The following is a 19073-nucleotide window of genomic DNA, read 5'->3' on the forward strand; positions in this document are numbered from 1 at the left end:
AGTACGTTTTGAATGTTTTCGAATATCATATGTGCTATGCTAAATTGTATGTATTCTCCACAATTGCAAAACCATAATCATGAATGCTATGGACTTGGCTATGGATAAAGTAAAATGCCTTCAATTGTATAACCAGTAGAATGAAATTCATTGCACCATAACGGGGAAGGCTCGTTCGACCGAAAGTCATCTAGCCGAATTCCATTTAGTCGGATTCGGTATGGGCGAAAATATCATTTGGTCGCAAGCGACTTACGGCTGACCTGGTCGTTTGGTCGATAAGGTCATTTAGCCGAAAGCGTCGCTTTTGTCGAAAAAGTCATCTGGCCAAACGGATCATGGGACCGAAAATGTCGTTTGACTGAACCAGTTATTTGGCTGAGAAAGTTGTTTAATCGAATGGAGGCCGACAAATTTGCCAAAAAATTCATGTTGCCATCGTTTGGCTGAATGTATTGTTAAACAAAACCGGAACAGTCTCACTCCTCACTCTTCATTTCTCATTCATTGCTTCTTTTTTACCGTACAAATAAGAAGTGTAGAAAGAGAAGTGAGACGTCTTATTTTTCACTTTTCACAGTGAGTAATTAGAAGTGAGACGTGTCACATCTCACTTCTATTCGGCCAAATGACCAGTTGCACATTTTTGGCCGTGAATCCTTTTCGGCCAAATGGTATTTTCGATCAAGTTCTATTTTTGGTAAATAATTTTCGGCCAGATGGGAATCGTTCTTGTTTGATCGACCACATAACTTTCGGCTTGGTGACGTTCAGCCAAATATTTTTCAGATAATTGGCTTTCAGCCGAATGACTTTGAGTCAAATTACTCTTTCCTGGCCGATCGAAAATGCCATTCGAACTTGTCTTTTGGTCGTAAATGTCATTAGGCCGAAAAGGCCATTTGACCATACAAATATTTTGTCCTGAAGATCACTAATGCAGAACTATAATCATGAATGCTATGGATAAAGTAGTGCCTTAAAAAGTATTGTCAGCAGAATAAAATGAATTGCAATATAACGAAGAAGGCTCGTTTGGCCGAAAGTATTCTAGCCGAAATCCATTTAGTGGGAATCGGTATGGGCGAAAATATCATTTTGCTGAAAGCGACTTACGGCCGAACTGGTCGATTGGTCGATAAGGTTATTTAGACGAAAATGTCACATTTGTCGAATATGTCATTTGGCCGAAAATGTAATTTGGCTGAACCAGTTATTTGGCTGAGAAAGTCGTTTGATCGAATGAGGTCCGAAAATGTTGTTTGACTGAATGTATTGTAAAAAAGAACAGCTACAGTCATTTCTCACTCATTGCTTCTCTTTCTACCGCAACAAGTAAGAAGTGTAGAAAAAAAAGTGAGACGCGTCACTTTTGATTCCTTATTTCTCGCTTTTCACAGCGAGTAGTGAGAAGTGAGACGTATAACATCTCTTTTTGTTGCTTCGCATTTCTCACAATGGGCGATTTGGACGAACTGGTTATATGTCCGAAAATGTCTTCTGGCCGAGAAAGACGTTTAGCCGAATTGATCATTTGGTCGAAAGTGCTGTTCGGCCTGAATGGCCATTTGGAAGAAAGGACCATTATGAGAGCGAGGGGTAACAAAAAATAAGTGAGGCATCTTAATTCTTACTTTGCTCTTCTCACTTTTCACAGTGTGAAATCAGAAATTGGAAGTGAGTAGGTAGACGTCTGGCTTATCATTTCTCACTCATCACTTCCAATTCCTCACTACGAATAGTGAGAAATGAGAAGTAAGAAATGATGAGTGAGATATGAGGAATGAGGAATGAGAAGTGAGAAGTGAGAGGTCTAACTTATTACTCATCGTTTCTCACTTCTCACGTCTCACTGCGGAATGTGAGTAATAAGAAGTAAGAACTATTGAGGGAGAAGTGAGGTGCCACATTTCTCACTTCGCTTTCCTCACTTTTTATGGTGATAATTAAGAAGTGAGAAGTGAGGAACAACACATATTACTTCTTACTTCACTATACTTACTTTTCACAGTGAGACGTGAGAAAAATGGAAAAATTAGGAGCGAAAAGTGTCGCACATTTCACTTATAACTCATCAGTTCTCACTTAATTTTTTTCACTTCGTCTCATTTCGCACTTCCCACTTTCACAGTGAGGAGAAAGACGTCTCACTTCTTACTTCTCAGTTCTCATTTCTTACTTTTTGTTTATCTTTTCTGTGAAAAGTGAGATGTAAGACTCATCATTTCTCACTCATTATTTCTTGAGAAGTGTGATGTTAGATGGCTCACTTCATACTTCTCAATCCTCATTTTTAACTCCTCACTTATCACTCTGAACATTGAGAAGTGCGAAGTGCGGAGTGAGACGCCTCACTTTTTACTCCTTATTTCTCACTTCTCATTTCCCACTCTCATTTCTCACTTCACATTTCTCATTTCTTATTTCACAGTGATCCTATCAGCTAAAAGGGAATGGTCATTTAGACGAAACTCATCTGCCAAAAAGTCATTTGGCCGAATAGTTCATGCAGCCGAATAGGACAGTTTGCCAAATAGTATACTTGGCCAAATAAGTCATTTGAAAAGTGAGAAATGAGGTGTGAAAAGTGAGACGTCTTACTTGAGTAGTGTGAAGTAGAAAGTGAGACGTCTCACTACTCACTTATCACTCCTCATTTCTAACTTCTCACTGTAAAAAATGTGAAGCGCGAAGTGGCATCAATCAAAATTCTTCTCACCAGACCAAACCCTTGGATACGGTCTTCGAGGGTGACAATGGATCACTGTTTCAACTACATAGAATGCTTATCAAATAGTTTTAATGTATCTGAGGACAAAAAAAACTAAAATATAAGAGACCTTTTTGAACGATTTTGTTATCCGACATCCAGACTGTCAGTAAAGGCGCTGATCCATTCTTCACCTAGACTCATTGTCAGCCCTGATGATGGTACCTTAGAAAATATGCGATACCAATTTTGCTTAATTTTAACACATCGAAGGCCATCCACTTTTCACAGTGGGAAGTGAGAAATGAGGAATGAGAAGTGAGATATCTTAATTCTCACTCCTCATTTCTAACTTCTCACTATAAAAAATGTGAAGCGCGAAGTGAGTAGTGAGACGTCTGAGACTACTTATTCCCACTTCTCACAGTGAAAAGTAAATAGTGTGAAGCAAGAGACGTGTTACTACTCACTTCTCACTGTGAAAAGTGAGTAGTGAGACGTCTCACTTCTCACTTCGCAATACTTACCTTTCACAGCGATAAATGAGAAAAAAGGAGCAAGAAGTGAGACGTCTCACTTTTCACTCCTCATTTCTCATTTCTCAATGTGAAAAGTTTGAATCGCGAAGTGAGTAGGGCTATCTCATTTCTCACTCCTCATTTCTCACTTTTCATTGTGGAAAGTGAGCAGTGCAAAGTTGGTAGTGAGACGTCATTACTCACTTCGCGCTTCACATTTTTTACAGTGGGAAGTGAGAAATGAAGAGTGAGAATTGAGACATCTCACTCCTTACTCCTCATTTCTCACTTTTCAAATTATCTATTCGGCCAAATTTCCCATTCGGCCAAATAACCTATTCGGCCAAATGACCTATACGCTCAAATGTCCCATTCGACCAACTGTCCGATTCGGCCAAACGTCCGATTAGATCAAACGTCTTATTCGGCCAAATGACCTAACTGTCCTGTTGCATTCGGCCAAACGGTATTCGGCCAAACGGCCCTTTCCTTCAGCCAAACGACCATTTAGAAAAAACGGAGAAAAATGACCCGTTCTGCTAAACGAATTTTCGGCAAAATGTCCTATTAGACCGAATGATTTATTCGGCCAAATGACTTATTCGGCCAGATGACCTATTCTGATAAATGGCCTATTCTGCTAAATGTTCTATGACCGAATGATCCGTTCGCCCAAATGACATTCGGCCTAATGTTTTGTTCAGTCAAATGCTACGAGTGGCATTATGTCGAATGACTTTTCGACGAATGGCCTCCCCTGCCATATACGACCGTAATTGTCGTATGTTAAACGGGTCTTATGGCGACTTGGACTGGACTTGGACTGGACTTGGTCTAGGGACTGGACTTGGTCTAGGCTTGGACTGGACTTGGACTGGACTTGGACTGGACATGGACTGGACTTGGACTGGATTTGGACTGGACTTGGTCTGACTTGGACTGGACTTGGACTGGACTTGGACTGGATTTGGTCTGGACTTGACTTGGACTTGACTTGGACTGGACTTGGACTGGACTTGGACTGGACTTGGACTGGACTTGGACTGGACTTGGACTGGACTTGGACTGGACTTGGACTGGACTTGGACTGGACTTGGACTGGACTTGGACTGGACTTGGACTGGACTTGGACTGGACTTGGACTGGACTTGGACTGGACTTGGACACTACTTGAATTTGTCTGAAAATCGATTTAATTTGCAACTTTAATTGAACTGAAAGAATATGAGCCAGAGACTGCGAACAAAAGCTTTATTTTCTTTGAAATATAATTCATTCGAACTGTTGTCCCCGAAGTTCAAATCCCTTGGCGAAATTTCCAATCCTGCACCATTCATCCTTCATTCAATCAATCGTCAAAATTCAATCAATCATTTGCAATTTCCTTGGCCTTATCCCGCATTTTTTTCCCTCCTTTCTGCCAGCGAAAGCGAACCAATTGTCAAAGACAGGACTCAACCGCAACGCAAAATTTTCCATCAACCACTGACTGGGCTGGCTGTGCGCTGCCAGCCAGTGCACATTCCGCAGGGAAACAATGCCCCACTAAGAGAGCGGAAGCTGCTGCGAAGCGCACAAAACAGAGCACTTTCCACAATTCGATTTGCATATTTCTTCGGCTCGACTCGGTACAAGCACAGTTCTTTCGAATGCTGTCCCGGCTGACATCCTTTCAATCTCTTCGAAATCGCTTGGGTACTTCGCTCGGTTTCGTAATCGGCAGCGTTGGCAGATGATATTTTGTCACCATTACAAGCAAAACTGTGGAAGAACATGATGGCTATTGTAGAATCCATTTCAAACCAAATAGCAATAAATTCTTGAAAATTATATTTGACTCAAATAAATGTAATGTAGGTTACACGAGTTTCAATTCTAATGAATTTGAAGTAACTTAAATTTTCATACGTAATTTTATTTACTTTGGAATATTGATAAATTTTTGATTTTCATATAGGATCTGTTCGTCGAGTCGACATCACTGCAATTCGTTCAAGGGGCCTTAATCGAATCAATCGCAAAGCGGAAGTTCCTTTCTTCCCCGATGGGGGAGCCAAAGAAAGCACTCCATTTTGCATCGCGAATAATGACTTCCAGAGGGGCAGAACGAAATCAATTCCCTCAACACTGGTTCGTCTAGTTGTTTCTTGCCCGGGCAGCGCTGGGCCGGTGTTGCACGTGGCCAATCGAATTATGTGGCCTGATGACTGAAGGGGACCATTTCCTCGATTCCATCATCGCGAACGCCTGTCCAAGTCATTTTCCGTCACCGTGTCTTCTTGGGATAATCTCATCTGGGTGCAAACAACCAACATTTCGCATAATCTGGTTTCTGTGAATTCAATCACCATTCGTATCTCGTTTTCTCTTTCCCGATCCATTACAGTGAAACCGTACTTCATCAACGAGCCAACGGACATTACCGTCCTGGTGGGACAGCGGGTCCAGTTCCAGTGCACCGTCGGGGGTGACCCCCACCCGCAGATCCTGTGGAAGAAAGAAAACGGACATATCCCGGTTGGGCGGGCGGAGATTTTGGAAGAAGACCGAAGTCTGGTCATCAAAAACGTGGCCCAGGACGATCAGGGCATCTACATATGCGAGGCGCATAATTCGGTGGGGCAGATCAACGCCAAAGCTCAGCTCGTTGTCAACTGTGAGTATCTCCCGTTTTAGGTTCCATAAGAATGTCATCAATTTTATAAGAACAGTACACAAAAGCCATGAATTCCAGCCACGTTCGAATCCAATCCCATATCCGAGAGGAAGTCATAGTTCAACTTTTGCTCGGCAGCTGACAAAAAATGTTGCAACCAACCACAATTTTAGCTGCATTATGACACATTCCTCCTCGGAGGAACCACGTCCGAACGATAACAATAATCTAATAGCTAATGGGACATTTGTTCAGACGCGGTCCGTCTTTCTGCTGGGCGGATAGAAGAGCTAGTTCTCCCTTTTTGTTCGGAAACCGCGAAAAGGCGGCGCGAAACGAATGATGTACCATGTGGTCGTTCCTTCCTTCGGTGGATTGCGCGCCTTTGTGCGGTTAAGCTTTCTTGGGCCGTCGTGGCAGGAAGAGGGCCGACTGGAGTGAGGTTTTATGATTTGCCACAAATAACACATCATATTATATGGAAGGGAGTTTTTTTCTTTTCCTTCGCGATGCCAGTCAGTGGATTTCTGCCAGGAAAGTTTAGTCATGCTGCTGGGGCCAAATCCGAACAGTAGAGGAAGTGGCTTTCTGTATGACTAGAAACAGATGAAGAAACACTACTCATTCACACGTACCGAAGGCGGAATTGGAGAATAGTGCTGAAGTGTTTCATTGGTGGGACTATTTGCTTTGGTAGGGATGTTCAAATAAATTTACTATTTTTGCACACTTGCTGGATCTGAAAAAGAATCATTGATTTGTCAGGGCTGATATTTTTTAAAGTCCTTCAATGGGGAAGTGGTTACCTCCAATAAATTTTTCAAATCAATATCTTCCACATAATGTACATATTCACATATGAGTTTTCACAACACTGTAAAATAAATGTGAGTATTGGAAAAATGTTAAGTTATTGATTTTCGTAAATTTTGAAACTAAAATAATAAATATCTACTGAAATTTTGGAAAAAAATAAAGCCTCAATTTTTTTTTATAAAATTATAAAACTTGTAGATGTTTTAAATTAGGTATTAGGTTTTTCCAATTATGGAAATTAAAAACTTAAAAGAAATCTAAATAGGGAAAAGACGGCTTTGGTGGGTTGTGTTCTATTATTGTCAAAAGGGTTTTTTTCGACCGAATTTTATGAAATTTGGCCACAATATTCTTTGATATGCAAAGAATATTTAGGCCAAATTTGAGCATAATCAGTCATAAAAAAAACCCTGACAATAATAGAACAAAGCCGTCATTCCCCCTATTTCAAAATTTTGTTACTAAAAAGAATAGATTGATCGATTTTTTTAGAATCAAAAACCATTTTCTTCAATTTTTTTAGTTCTAAATGAATTTAAATTCCAAACATTTCGAGAATTCGTGTCAATATTTCTTCAAAAATTTCAAAACTACATATTGAAATTTTCAAAACAATTAAAATTTGAACAATTTAAAAAAACTAGAAATTTAAAATTTCTTAAGAATTCTATTTTTTTCCAAATTTTTAATTTTTAATATTTTTTAAGTTGCAAAACTATTTAAAGTTACGTAAAGTTTTTAAAATTTTGTAAATTGTAAAAATTCTGAAATCTCAAAAACTTGATCTTTTTTTAAAATTCGAAATTTTTTAAATTTACCAATTTTTCAAGGTTTTTTTTTATTTTTGAAATTGAACTGCAAATATTTGAAGTTTTTAAATATGCGTTTTAATATTGAATTTTGATTTTTTAATAACAACTTTGGAAATTTGGAAATGTTTAATGATTAGAACAATTTTTTCAATTTCAAAAAGATTCTAAATTCGAGAAATTTTAATTTACAATAATTAAAAAATTGGGGTCCTTGGAAACTGATTTTTTTTTTTGAAATGGTTAAATCATGATTTTTTTTTCAATTTTCAAGATCGCCTTCTCATTTTTTTTTCAATTTCAGAAAATAAATACTTTAGAAAGTTTAAATATTTTTTCTTTCTGTTTTCAAGACTATATTTTTTTTAATGAAAAAAAAAATAAGAAAAAAATTCAAAAACTGCTAAAATTTGAAACAAATTTGAAAATGTTGTTATTTTTTGAAAATTTTCTCATTTTGCAAAATATAAAAATTTCTTAGTTTTTGAAATTTTTAATGTAAAAAAATATAGTTTTCATTGAAAACTAATTTTGAATCCTTTAAACGACTGTACTTCACATTTTTTCCTTGGACTAACGGGATGTTTTTTTTTTTAATTTTCAACGTTTCGGCATGTGGTCTTGACTTCTTCAGAAATTCAAGAGGGTATCGTCTCTCGTAAAGTGCAACAGGCTATGAAATTTTTGTCGCGCATCGATTTTTGTCTTCCGAAGTATCGTAATAATCATACGGTTGCGTTGGTGGATAAATGCTTTTTTTGTAGGTGTAGTAGGTGCTATGTTCGTGTTATAAACTTATTAGGTATGCCACCTACTGCACTTCAGAATGGACTCTACCACAGACCGAAACGTTGGAAATTTGAAAAAACGAAGCGGCTCGATTCGATTTGCCAGACTGGAAAGCCGTTAGTCCAAGGAAGAAAAATATTGAAGACTTTTGAAAACAATTTTTTGAATTGTAATTTTTTTGAAAAACTATTAAAGTTTTGTAAACGTTTGGATTATTAACTGTTCCAACATTATTGTTTCAATTTTTTATTTTTTTTTATTTATTATTTGAATTGAATTTCATTAAATATTGAATTAATAAAAAAAAACTTTAAAATTACTAAAAAAATGACCTCTCCAATTTTTTTTATTTAAAAAATATAAGTTTATAAAATGCTTCCCTCAGCCATGCGGTAAGATGGGAAGTTACAAAGCAAGACCATGTTGAAGGTGGCTGGGTTTGATTCCCAGTTCTGTGAAGGAAATTTTCGGGTTGGAAATTTCTCGACTTCCCTGGGCATAAATGTATCATCGTGTTAGTCTCATGATATACTCTGCAATGCCAATAAGAAGAAGAAGAAAAAAAAGAAGATAAGAAGCTCAACATCGTGATCATTTTCAAATTTTTCAATTCCTCAATTTAAAATTCCTCAAAAATTTAGAAATTTTTCACGCTTCTTATATATTTTTAATTGCAAAAAAAAAAGTTTTAAATCTTGAAAATTTCTTGAGAATTTCTCAAATCACTAAACAATTATTTTGAAATTTTAAAAAGTTTTAAAATTTAATAATTATAATCTGTCTAAATATTTTGAAAATTTGAAAAAAAAAACTATTGAAATTCTTTAAACTTTCACCGTTTAATATTTTCACCCACAAAATATTATTTTTTGGCAAAATTTTCTTACATTTTTAAAGCTTTTTAAATAGGTAACCCAAATTTGATTTTTTTTATTTTCTCAATGTTTTAAATGTTTTCATAATTAAAAAATATTAGCAAAGGCAATATTCCCTATATTTGAAAAAATATGTTTCTAGATCTGCTCAAAGCACTAAAACTTTTAAAATTCAAAGGGGAAAATTTGAAAAAATCTTCCGCTTCAATTTTTTTTAAATTTTAAACTTTTTAACCCTTCCGTTACCAACCCCCCTTTTGAAAACGAAAATAAAAATCTTTCTTGCTGTAACTTTTTTGTCTTTTGACATTTTGTTTCGCAACTTTCACCAAAAGAAGCGATTTTTTGGGACTGGGTGCATGATACCGGAGTTATTTCGAATTTAAAATGGGTGTTAACTTTTGACCATATGCCAGAAAGCATACTTCGGAAATGATTATTTTAGATATTTTGAAGACAAACGACGCATAAACTATACCAAATTTGATCAGGAATTTGATCGGTCCGAAATATGGCCTGTATTCCAGAATCCGGTCGTTCCGCCGGAACCTGTTACGGGGTCTCTTTACGGAAATAGGCGAATACCATCATGCGGCATATCAAACTTCATGATTTCAAAAGTCATGACATTCTATGGTAGTTTTGTACTTCCTGGACCGTATTTGAACCGATTAGAACCGGTAAACTAATTTACCGAGTACCAGTTCAAAGGTCAATTTTGGGAAACTTTGGTAAAAAAGTAGAAAAAATGGTTCGATGACATGGCAGATGTCGTTATTAAAACGGCTGGGAACAAAAGGAGGCTGAGGCCCCTCAGCTAAACTGAAAGGGGGTTCACTGAGGGAGAGGGACTTGTATCCGAAGAAGGCCCGTTCGCCTTAGTCAGAGGTCCAGATCTATATCGCGTGGTACATACCTGCGGCCTTCAGGAAGCAAAAGAGTGCAGCCATATTAGCTTCATCATCAGCTAGCGCATCTCGGATGCTAGCTGGAATACCATAATGATTCATAGGGTGATCAAATTTCGGTCACCTGCATACAAAATACTCGTTCCTAACCTCGCAAAAGTCCCATTCCGACCGGAAAGGTCCCCCACCCTGGTATGCCTGGTCCGGAGTCTGGATATGATGGTCAGCTGTTTTTGCGAGGTCACGTCGTGCCAGGAACTAGTAGTGCCTTTTACCTTCCTTAGGGGTAGGACGTTGTTGCTGTTCCAAGTCCTGGCCCAGTCCTGGCCGACGACACTTTTTGTCTTTTTTTAACGTCGGCCAGCGGAACGGAACGGGTATAAGGCGAGTCTTTATGCCCCTCGTAGGCAAGGGCCAGGAATCCAGGCGAAACAGATGTCTGGTGCCATACCTGCAAGGATTCCTTGGATCCACGGGTGCTTTGGTGTGTGGCTTTGGAGGGCAGCGCCACCACACTACTGGCCAATCCGTAAGGATCGCAATCGGTTTGTTTGCTGGAAGGGTGGCAGCGACGAAGATGGCTGCAGCTTCGGCGGAAAATACGCTGCACTGAGACGGTAGGCTCTCGGACCTGGCTCGGAAACACGAAACCTACCCCTCTGCTAGACACGGAACCATCGGTGTACCTGCTTCGACACAAGCTGCTTCAGCAGGCGTGGAAGGAAGGAGACCGGAAGCCAGTCGGACGTAGCTGTTGAATACTGGGGAAAGCACGCTGATGAGGTCCCTTCGCCCAGAACAGGTCAGCTCTAACCCATATAGCAAGCGACTATCAATGGCTGCTTGGTCTATACAGCCTGGTGTGCCGGTTGTTGGTACGGTGTTTTGCGGCCAGGATTTTCATCAGGCTGATTCGCGGCTTGCAGGCCATCTTCACCGCCCGGAAGTGTGGTAAAAAGGTAAGCCGCCGGTCGATATCGACGCCAAGAATGCGAACGATTTTCTGGTTAGCTATGGGGTCGTGGCCAAGCTTAATAGGCGGGCCTCCGACTTGAAGGTGGACATGGCAAATATGGCCCCGGATGCTCTTACCCGCATTCATAGTAAAGCCAATGGAGGTGGCCCAGCGGTGGATGCGCTAAGCGCCGCCTGTGCTTTAATCCCCCGGGAGTTCCACCTACGACAACCAGGAGGATGTCGTCGGCGTAGACAAAGAGGTGGACGTTGGCCGGTAGTATGCCGAAGACCCCGTTCATTGCAATTAGGAAAAGGGTGACCGCAAGAACCGACCCTTGGGGGACCCCAGTTCCTCGGCATACTCTCCGGATGCAGAGCCGCCAATGAGGACCGTGAAGGTCCTACCGGTCAAGAAGTTTTTGATAAAGGCAAGCATGTTGCCAGTGATGCCCCATTCTTGTAATTTGTTGAGGACCAGGGGTGTCCAAGTTCTACTGAAGGCTTTGGCAATGTGCAGCGAAACCAGGTCAACATGCTTGCCTTCGTTATACGCGCTCTGCAGCACACTGTCCAGGTTGGCAAAGTTCAAATACAGTTCAGGAAGTACAAAAATACCAAAGAATACCATAACTTTTTTAAATCATGAAGTTTGATATACCGCATGACGGGGTTTGTTAATTTCCCAAAATTGACCTTTAACTCATGGTAAAATCGTTTCCCGCAGAGATGTCCCGTTTGCATGAAATTCGTGACCAGTTAACGGATAGTAACGGAAATAGAATAATTTGATAAGATTGTTTCAATATGTTTTTTGGAAAATTTAATAATTATAACATTAAATAAACGCTGGATTATAAAATCCAGAAGTTTGTTTATGGATCCATTATCCAATTGACTTGTCATGAAATACCAGGCAGTCTGAAATGGGTCACTGGATCTGCAATAGAGCCAGCTCCATCTAACTCCCGGATTAAATCTGATTGTAATATAAACAGACAGCTTTCTTCCATAACATCTTTGCCAGCCAATGGGGGTAAGATTGGATACACACACACATACACAAAAACTTAAAAAATAAGAAGTTTCAGAATTAAAAAAATCAAAGCTGAAAATTTTTATATTTCTATAATTTTGTTTTTTTTTTAATTTAAAAAATAAGACGAAAATGCTTATATACTTTTGAGGCAATTCAAATATCTTATTTAGAAACTGCCAAAATTTCTTGAAATCTTCGACATTTCTAAAAAAAATTTTAAGGTCTTAAAATAGGAAAAATTAAACAGTTCCATAATTAGCTAAGATACCAAGAATTTTGATATATTTTTTTCTTCTTTTTTTGCTACATTTTATTTTTTTATTAACTCTAGATTAACTCTTCAAAGTAGGTACTAAATTTTGCTGTTCAATAGATGGACAGCGGCCTAGCGAACGGATTTCAATCTGTTGATTTTTAATTATCTTTCATAATCTATACTCTCTTATACTTTGAGTAGGACTGACCGATAAAGCCGATAAACATATCATTCATAACAATCACGGTTGTAAAATCTGTTTCAAATATAAATTTAGTATAATTTTCAAAACTCTTGAAATTTTAAAAACTGTTAAAATTTTGAAAATAGTTAATTTCTGTTTAAATTTTTCAAGTTCTAAACAAATTTCAAATTTAAAAACCAATTTTCTCTAAAAAAAATTCAAAAGTTTATAACTTTCAATTTTTTTTAATTTAAAACTCGTTTCTAATATACCTACTTCGTAAAAAAATTAAAATCCTGATTAGCTTTCAAATTTTTAAATAGTTTTAAATATTAAACCTTTTTAAAGTTTTGAAAATTCAATTTCAAATTTCTCAAAATTTTGAATAGATTAAGAAAATTAATATTCTCCAAAATGAAAAAAAAATTTTTTTTGACTTAGGACTACAGGGTACACTTTGCGAATGCGAAAATCAGAGACCGTCACGAAAATATGATAGGCTTTGAACGTTAATATCTCAGCCGTTTTTTGATGAATTTCCAATATTTTTGGACGCTTCGATCAAGGATGAGTCAACGCTTTATTGTATTGTTCTTAAAATACAGATTTTCAACTATTTATTATTGAAAATAGGCAAACAATTTAGAAAAAGTAAAACAACCAATCCCGTACATGCATCGCAAGCACAGACATCAAAAGCAAGCAACTTGCGGGTTTGGATCTAATCCTCAGTTCGAACAAGATTTCACGCAGAGCGGAAGTAGCGGAGCGGAAACAGCAGCACAATGGCACTGAATGAATTTTCAACGGAAAACCATCGCATAGATGGTGGTCATCATTCAACCTCAACGAACCAGCATTTCATGTGAAGAAAGGGTTGATTACAAAAATGTCGTCTGTTGCGATCCCAAATGGTGGCGTCTTTCTGAAAAGTCTTCGAGTTTGGTTGCAGTTAGTATATTGGAAAAGCGCTAACTCCGACGCGCGCTTGTGACTCTGCTGCCGAATGGCAACTTTCTGTCGTCGCCAAACGCACTTTGATGAAAATTAATCTCAGATCAACCTTCTTTTGTATAAAATGGCGGACCAGAAAAATCGATTGAATTTCCAATGTCTTACATAAACAAAATCAAATACTAACAGAAATAAAACCAAAGAATCTTGCCAGAAAACATTACTTTCTGCAAACGACAGCAAAATTTATAAAGATGCTACTTTAGAGGAATATTTCTACGGCATCCACCCACTATGAAGAAATTTCGAAATTGCACTATGAAGAAATTTTGTATTGGGTCAAATTTATTTGGTTACTCTTTTCAACAAAACAGCTAAACAAATTCAGCATTTTGCGAGAAAATTTCACAGGATGCTTTGAATTTTCAGTCTCTTCCATGCTTCGGGCCACTGTCAGTAGAATCCCGATCAAAATGGCTCGAACGCGCCGGAATGCAGCTTTCTTGTATTTTATGAAGTAATCCCATTACTCTCGCCTTTTCGTTAATCCTTATGAGTGCACATCATATTTACACCCATATCAGATCACAAAGAGGCGGGGCTAACGGGCTTTTTGATTACAAGAAAGCTGCTTTCCGGCGTGCGCGAGAGAGCGGTCGAACATGATTTCAGGGACACAGGACGAACAAGAGTGGAAGCAGCGGGGCGGACTCAGCAGCACGAAGGCCATTTCAATTTTCCTTCCATTCCTCGATCTCTCCCTATCTCGATGGTCCCTTCAATATCGAGATGTGGAGAGGCGACTGTAAATATATTTGCGTTTGGTTTCGCGCCGCTTATTATTTGCTTATTTCTCCTTTATTTCGGACATTTTTGAGGATGGTGTCTTCTACGATTGTAATGTCCTCCCCTGAAAGCCAGTCGAGTGGCTTCAGTAGCGATGCGGCCGTTGAGTCATGTTAATTCCACGGTTGGAGACTCAAAAACCATCCAACTGGGAGCAACTATTCGGCTTCTTGATTCAGTTGACCTCCGAGCAGTTTGCTCAATGTTAATAAAGAGACAAAAATTATTGTGGCAAATACCATCAATTTCGTATAGCTACGTGGTCCTACGTCACCTTTGCGTACAACCCGATTGGATTGCACCTTTGAGTTTTTTCTAGATCCGCTCAAAGCATTAAAACTTTAAAAAATTTATATGGGAAAATTTAAAAAAAAAATCCATTTCTAAATTACCTACTTATTTAAAAACGGAAGACCATTACGACTAAATAAGATGAATACTGTATTAGCTGTAAAAAGAAGTGCTTTGCATGGCCGTGATGCTTGATTGATGAAAATTCCTACAATATTTCGAAAAATTAAAAATATTGAAAGTTTTTGGGGAATTAAGAATTTTTAAATTTTGTTTAATGGAATTTGTTTAGAACTTCTTAGATTACTAAACTTTGAAAATTTAAATTCCCTGTGAAAAAATATTTTTTTCCAAATTTCAAAATATTTCAAGATTTCGTTTAAATTTGAAAATTTACAAAAAAAATAAAGGGTTTCAATATTTAAGTTTTTGGTACTTGACATACCAGTACCAGTACCAGTACTTGACATTACAGTATTTCTCTAGAAAAGAGGTAGAGCTTCGTGCTCTAGGGTTTTATAGACTTAATGTGCTGGTATAGCAAACAGTTGGTACAGCTACGTAGCGTGCTGTGCCATCAGTGTTTCCTAATGCAGAATCTTCCAAATACTCTTTTAGGAATTTTTGAAATTTTTAAAGCTTTCAAAAAATTTTAAATCAAAAACTCTTTCAAATTTCATTTCTTTTAGATTTTTTTTTTAAATTTTGTGAACATTGTAAAAGTAATAACGTTTGTAATGTTCTTATTTTTAATTACCAAAATTTTATTGTTCGTGTTCGTGTTCAAATTCTGCGAGTTTTTAAATTTTGTATTGTTCTAAACGTTATCTGAACATCCCCAAAATTGCCCTTCCAAAAACCCACATTGTCCAACACAATCACCAGAAGAACACGAGACCAGATGAAGCAAAAAGAAATTTATTACTTACTTGTAATTCATGATGCTGATGGTGGGTAAAACTGCTTCCACATTACACGCCACCTAGAATAATCCACAAGAACTTTAGGAAACTTTGCTGCAGCAACTTGCCACATTCGGCTCCGGCCCAGGATCAGCTTCCAGATTTGAAGGTACGACCTCCTTTGGCTAAGCTGTATGTGTGACATATGTTTAATGGCATTTCGCGTCGGCTATGACTATAGTTCGCCGCCATGTTACCCAATTGTATGACGACACACTTGAGCAGGAGAAAGCGAGCAGAAAAACGGAAGATTATGATGATTATGATGACGATTGTGTCGTACCAGTTATAGTATTGCTGGATATGTGCACAGGAAGCAGCTTGGCGCGGAAGGAAGCCATGGCACTATGTCGTGAAGATGGTGGGGCGCCATCAAGGACACGTTTCCAGCTGATGGGTGGGTTATTAAATGCGTATCCACGTCAAATGGGACGCGATTTAAGGTTAATGGGGCTAGCATTTATGGTATTAGGAATGGTTGAAAAAGGATATTTTGGGAGAACTCTATTGGGATAGAAGAAGAATTGAACATATGTTGGATTTGATGATCCCAGATTCAACTCAAGACAACTTTCTTTTTGTTCGTTATGATTATAGAAAATATATGACCTATATCACTATTTATTTATCTGAATTATTTCAAAACTATTTGTCATTATTTATGCTACTAAATAATTCTCACAACATATCTAAGTAATTAAGCGGCACAAGTTGGGCTGCAACTTGTTGGTTAATTAAACAAAGTTTTGAAACAGTTGCCCTTAAAAATTTATTAGCTATCCCACCGAATCCATTTCAAACATGAACAATATTGAAGCAGAAAATTCATTTCACCGGCAAAACAATGACTGCCCCGGTAATTTATTCCAAACTTTCCAAAAGTCAACGGTCGTTGGTCGCCAGTGCTGTCAATAAAGTCCCTAAAAGGAAATGGGATCAGCAAAGTTTAACCGAGTGTTTTTGCTCGCATTGAGATATCAGCATGAAGTACGCCGAAGTTCAAGTTTTGCCGAAAAAAAAAATGAACAGAACAGAACAAAAAATGCCTCATTCTTCCACCGTTCAGCTTCCTGCAATTGCAAACAATCGATGTCGGGATAAACGCGGCAAAAAAGTTGTCAAAGGTAGCCAAAGAGGACACGAACACGGACCAGATAATGTCCGCTGCCGCTGCTATGTACCCGGACTGAAGACGGTACATACTGCCGGCCGACAACCATTTAGTTGCTTCTGCGTTTTTTGTTGGGTTCCTCCCAGTCAGCAGTCTTTGCACGACACGGCAGGGTATTGGAGTCCAGAGAAATTCTTGTGCTCAGTACAAGAGAGGCGTAATTGCAATCCCATCGATTATCATTTTGGATTGCTATGCAAATAAAGTTTCACTAAAGACTTACTTTGAAAAACTCACGAAAGATTTCCATGCTATGCGAATGTCTGACAAATGTTTTAACCTGATGTCAGACTATCAGACTTCCTTCATCTCTTCAATAAGACTACGCCACTATGATACTGAACGCCAGATTGTCCCTTCCTGCTGGATAATGGATAGGACCGAGCCACGGGGGGAACAACTTCGATTACGTTGGACAGTTGTTTTTGTTTTATTATTCTTTGTTTTTTGGTGATGCCACGGAAGAGTCTTTCCTCGATTGGGAGCCAGTTTGACACACGGTAACAAGCAATTTAACAACTACCGATCGTGTTTGCTGCCGAATCTGAACAATTCTAAAAGCATGCTCAAGAAGCACATTTCGGGTCAGAGAGAGTCCTTTTGGAAAATTTGTTTATTCCTCCAGGCTGAGAAGATGTTATCTCGGACTTCCACAAAATCATTTTGGGATTTAGATATCAGAGTCTGTTGATATAAATTTTAGAAATAACAAGAAAATCTAAGGTTTGGATTTTTTCTACGGTTTTGATTGTACCGTTGGACTTTGATAACACATTCGGAAACCTCCTATTGGAATCATTGAAATATTTTGTGATTGATTTTTACGCGTACCCAATGCCTTTGAGGCTGGAGGATATTTGTTGAAATCTCAATCTCGGTCATATTAGGCAAAGCCGTAAAATGATAAAATTACGTCTATCTGACAATATTCGTAAAAATACTCGTCGAGTCACTACAATGAAATGCAACTTGAGCTAAGTGATGATCATGTGCAATTTATTTAGGTCTAACAGCAGTCAAGTAATAAAAACACAAGTTTTTCACTGAATTTCTGGGATCGAAGTATTTCGCGGTTATCAAGTTCGTTGGTTGTTTTTCTCTGAATTTTGGTTCGGCTGAAGAGTTGGAAATAATAAGTAAAAACATGCCGATCCATTTCTCAAACCGTGTGTATTCGCGTCCGTGAAGCCTGATGCATTGGCCTAATTTGTTTGAAAATCACGGAAAAGTGTCAATTCGACGTTTATGTATGGTCGTGTGCCGAGTGAAAAAGAAGGTCCCTCGTGCGTGAAGTGGTGACTTGAGCAACAAGTTGTTGAGATGAGTGCACGGAGAATGGTTTTGGCGTCGTCTAGTAGATGCGAAAGGTTGTTTGTTTGAAACGACTGATAGGACGAGCAACAAAAGCCTCTTGTTTATTGCGTTGGCATCGATTTCATTCCTATAACTGCGATCGTGAAAATTATCCGCAATTTGCAGACTATGTCCTTTCGCCTGTTGATGTTGCTCTTTTAATTTCGAAGTCGAGTCGAGTCAAATCAAGTACGAGACACTTTATTTTTTTTTGTTTTCTCTATATCGTTCCAGAGGACGAGTAATGGCGCTTGAACCTACACTGCAAAAATTACACAAATTTTTATTGGCAAAAATCCATTAATTTAACTCATGATGTTTATTAGTGCACACATAAATACTCTTCACGCGAAGTACAAATAGAATCTATAATCAAATGAAATTTATTTGTGGTCTCTAATATGCAGCTATTGGATTATTGTGTGGATTCATATTAAATATATTTGAGTTCCCAAATTGCAAATAAAAAATATGTGCGCGAATTTTCTTAGTGTAGGCTTTTATGTACACTAATGGACATAAGTATGAATACTTTTGCCTATCAATGTATAAGCCAGGGCACTAGACTAAAAACTGTGCCCCATCCCAAAAAGTCAACTACCGAAGGAGTGTACGTTAATTCTCTTAGTAACTTAGCTCCCAATGACTGGTCATTCGTTTAATAGTATAAATGGAGCGGTTGGTTCGAGAAGTTCCCGTTCTTAAATTAAATGTGGATAAAAGTAAAGTAAGCAACGCTGCATAGTAGGCTTGGCCGCTTTTATATTCGGTCGGAATTCAGCCAAACCGCACCACAACATTTCAAGCGCGATGCAATCAGTCAAAGTGCGAAAATCGTGTTTTCAGCACGTTTAGATGATTTTTGATCATTGAAAATTTTTCCAAAAGTGAAACAAAAATATGTTTTACCTATTTACAACATTCCTTACATTACATTTTACATTCCTTACATTCCTCTGTAGATTCTTCCAAAAAATCATCC

General features: G+C 38.1%; 1 protein-coding gene across 3 annotated transcripts in view; it reads left to right on the top strand.

Annotated features, from left to right (window-relative positions):
* Nucleotides 1-19073, top strand: part of LOC134225836 (protein sax-3) — a 979605-nt gene that overhangs the window by 866718 nt on the left and 93814 nt on the right. For all 3 annotated transcript variants that reach the window (XM_062706210.1, XM_062706209.1, XM_062706211.1), the window contains one exon: nt 5615-5884. In XM_062706210.1, coding sequence (XP_062562194.1) covers nt 5615-5884 — 270 coding nt within the window. The remainder of the gene's footprint in view (nt 1-5614; nt 5885-19073) is intronic.

Source organism: Armigeres subalbatus, chromosome 3 (genome assembly GCF_024139115.2).
Source record: "Armigeres subalbatus isolate Guangzhou_Male chromosome 3, GZ_Asu_2, whole genome shotgun sequence".
Taxonomy (NCBI): Eukaryota; Metazoa; Arthropoda; class Insecta; order Diptera; family Culicidae; genus Armigeres; species Armigeres subalbatus.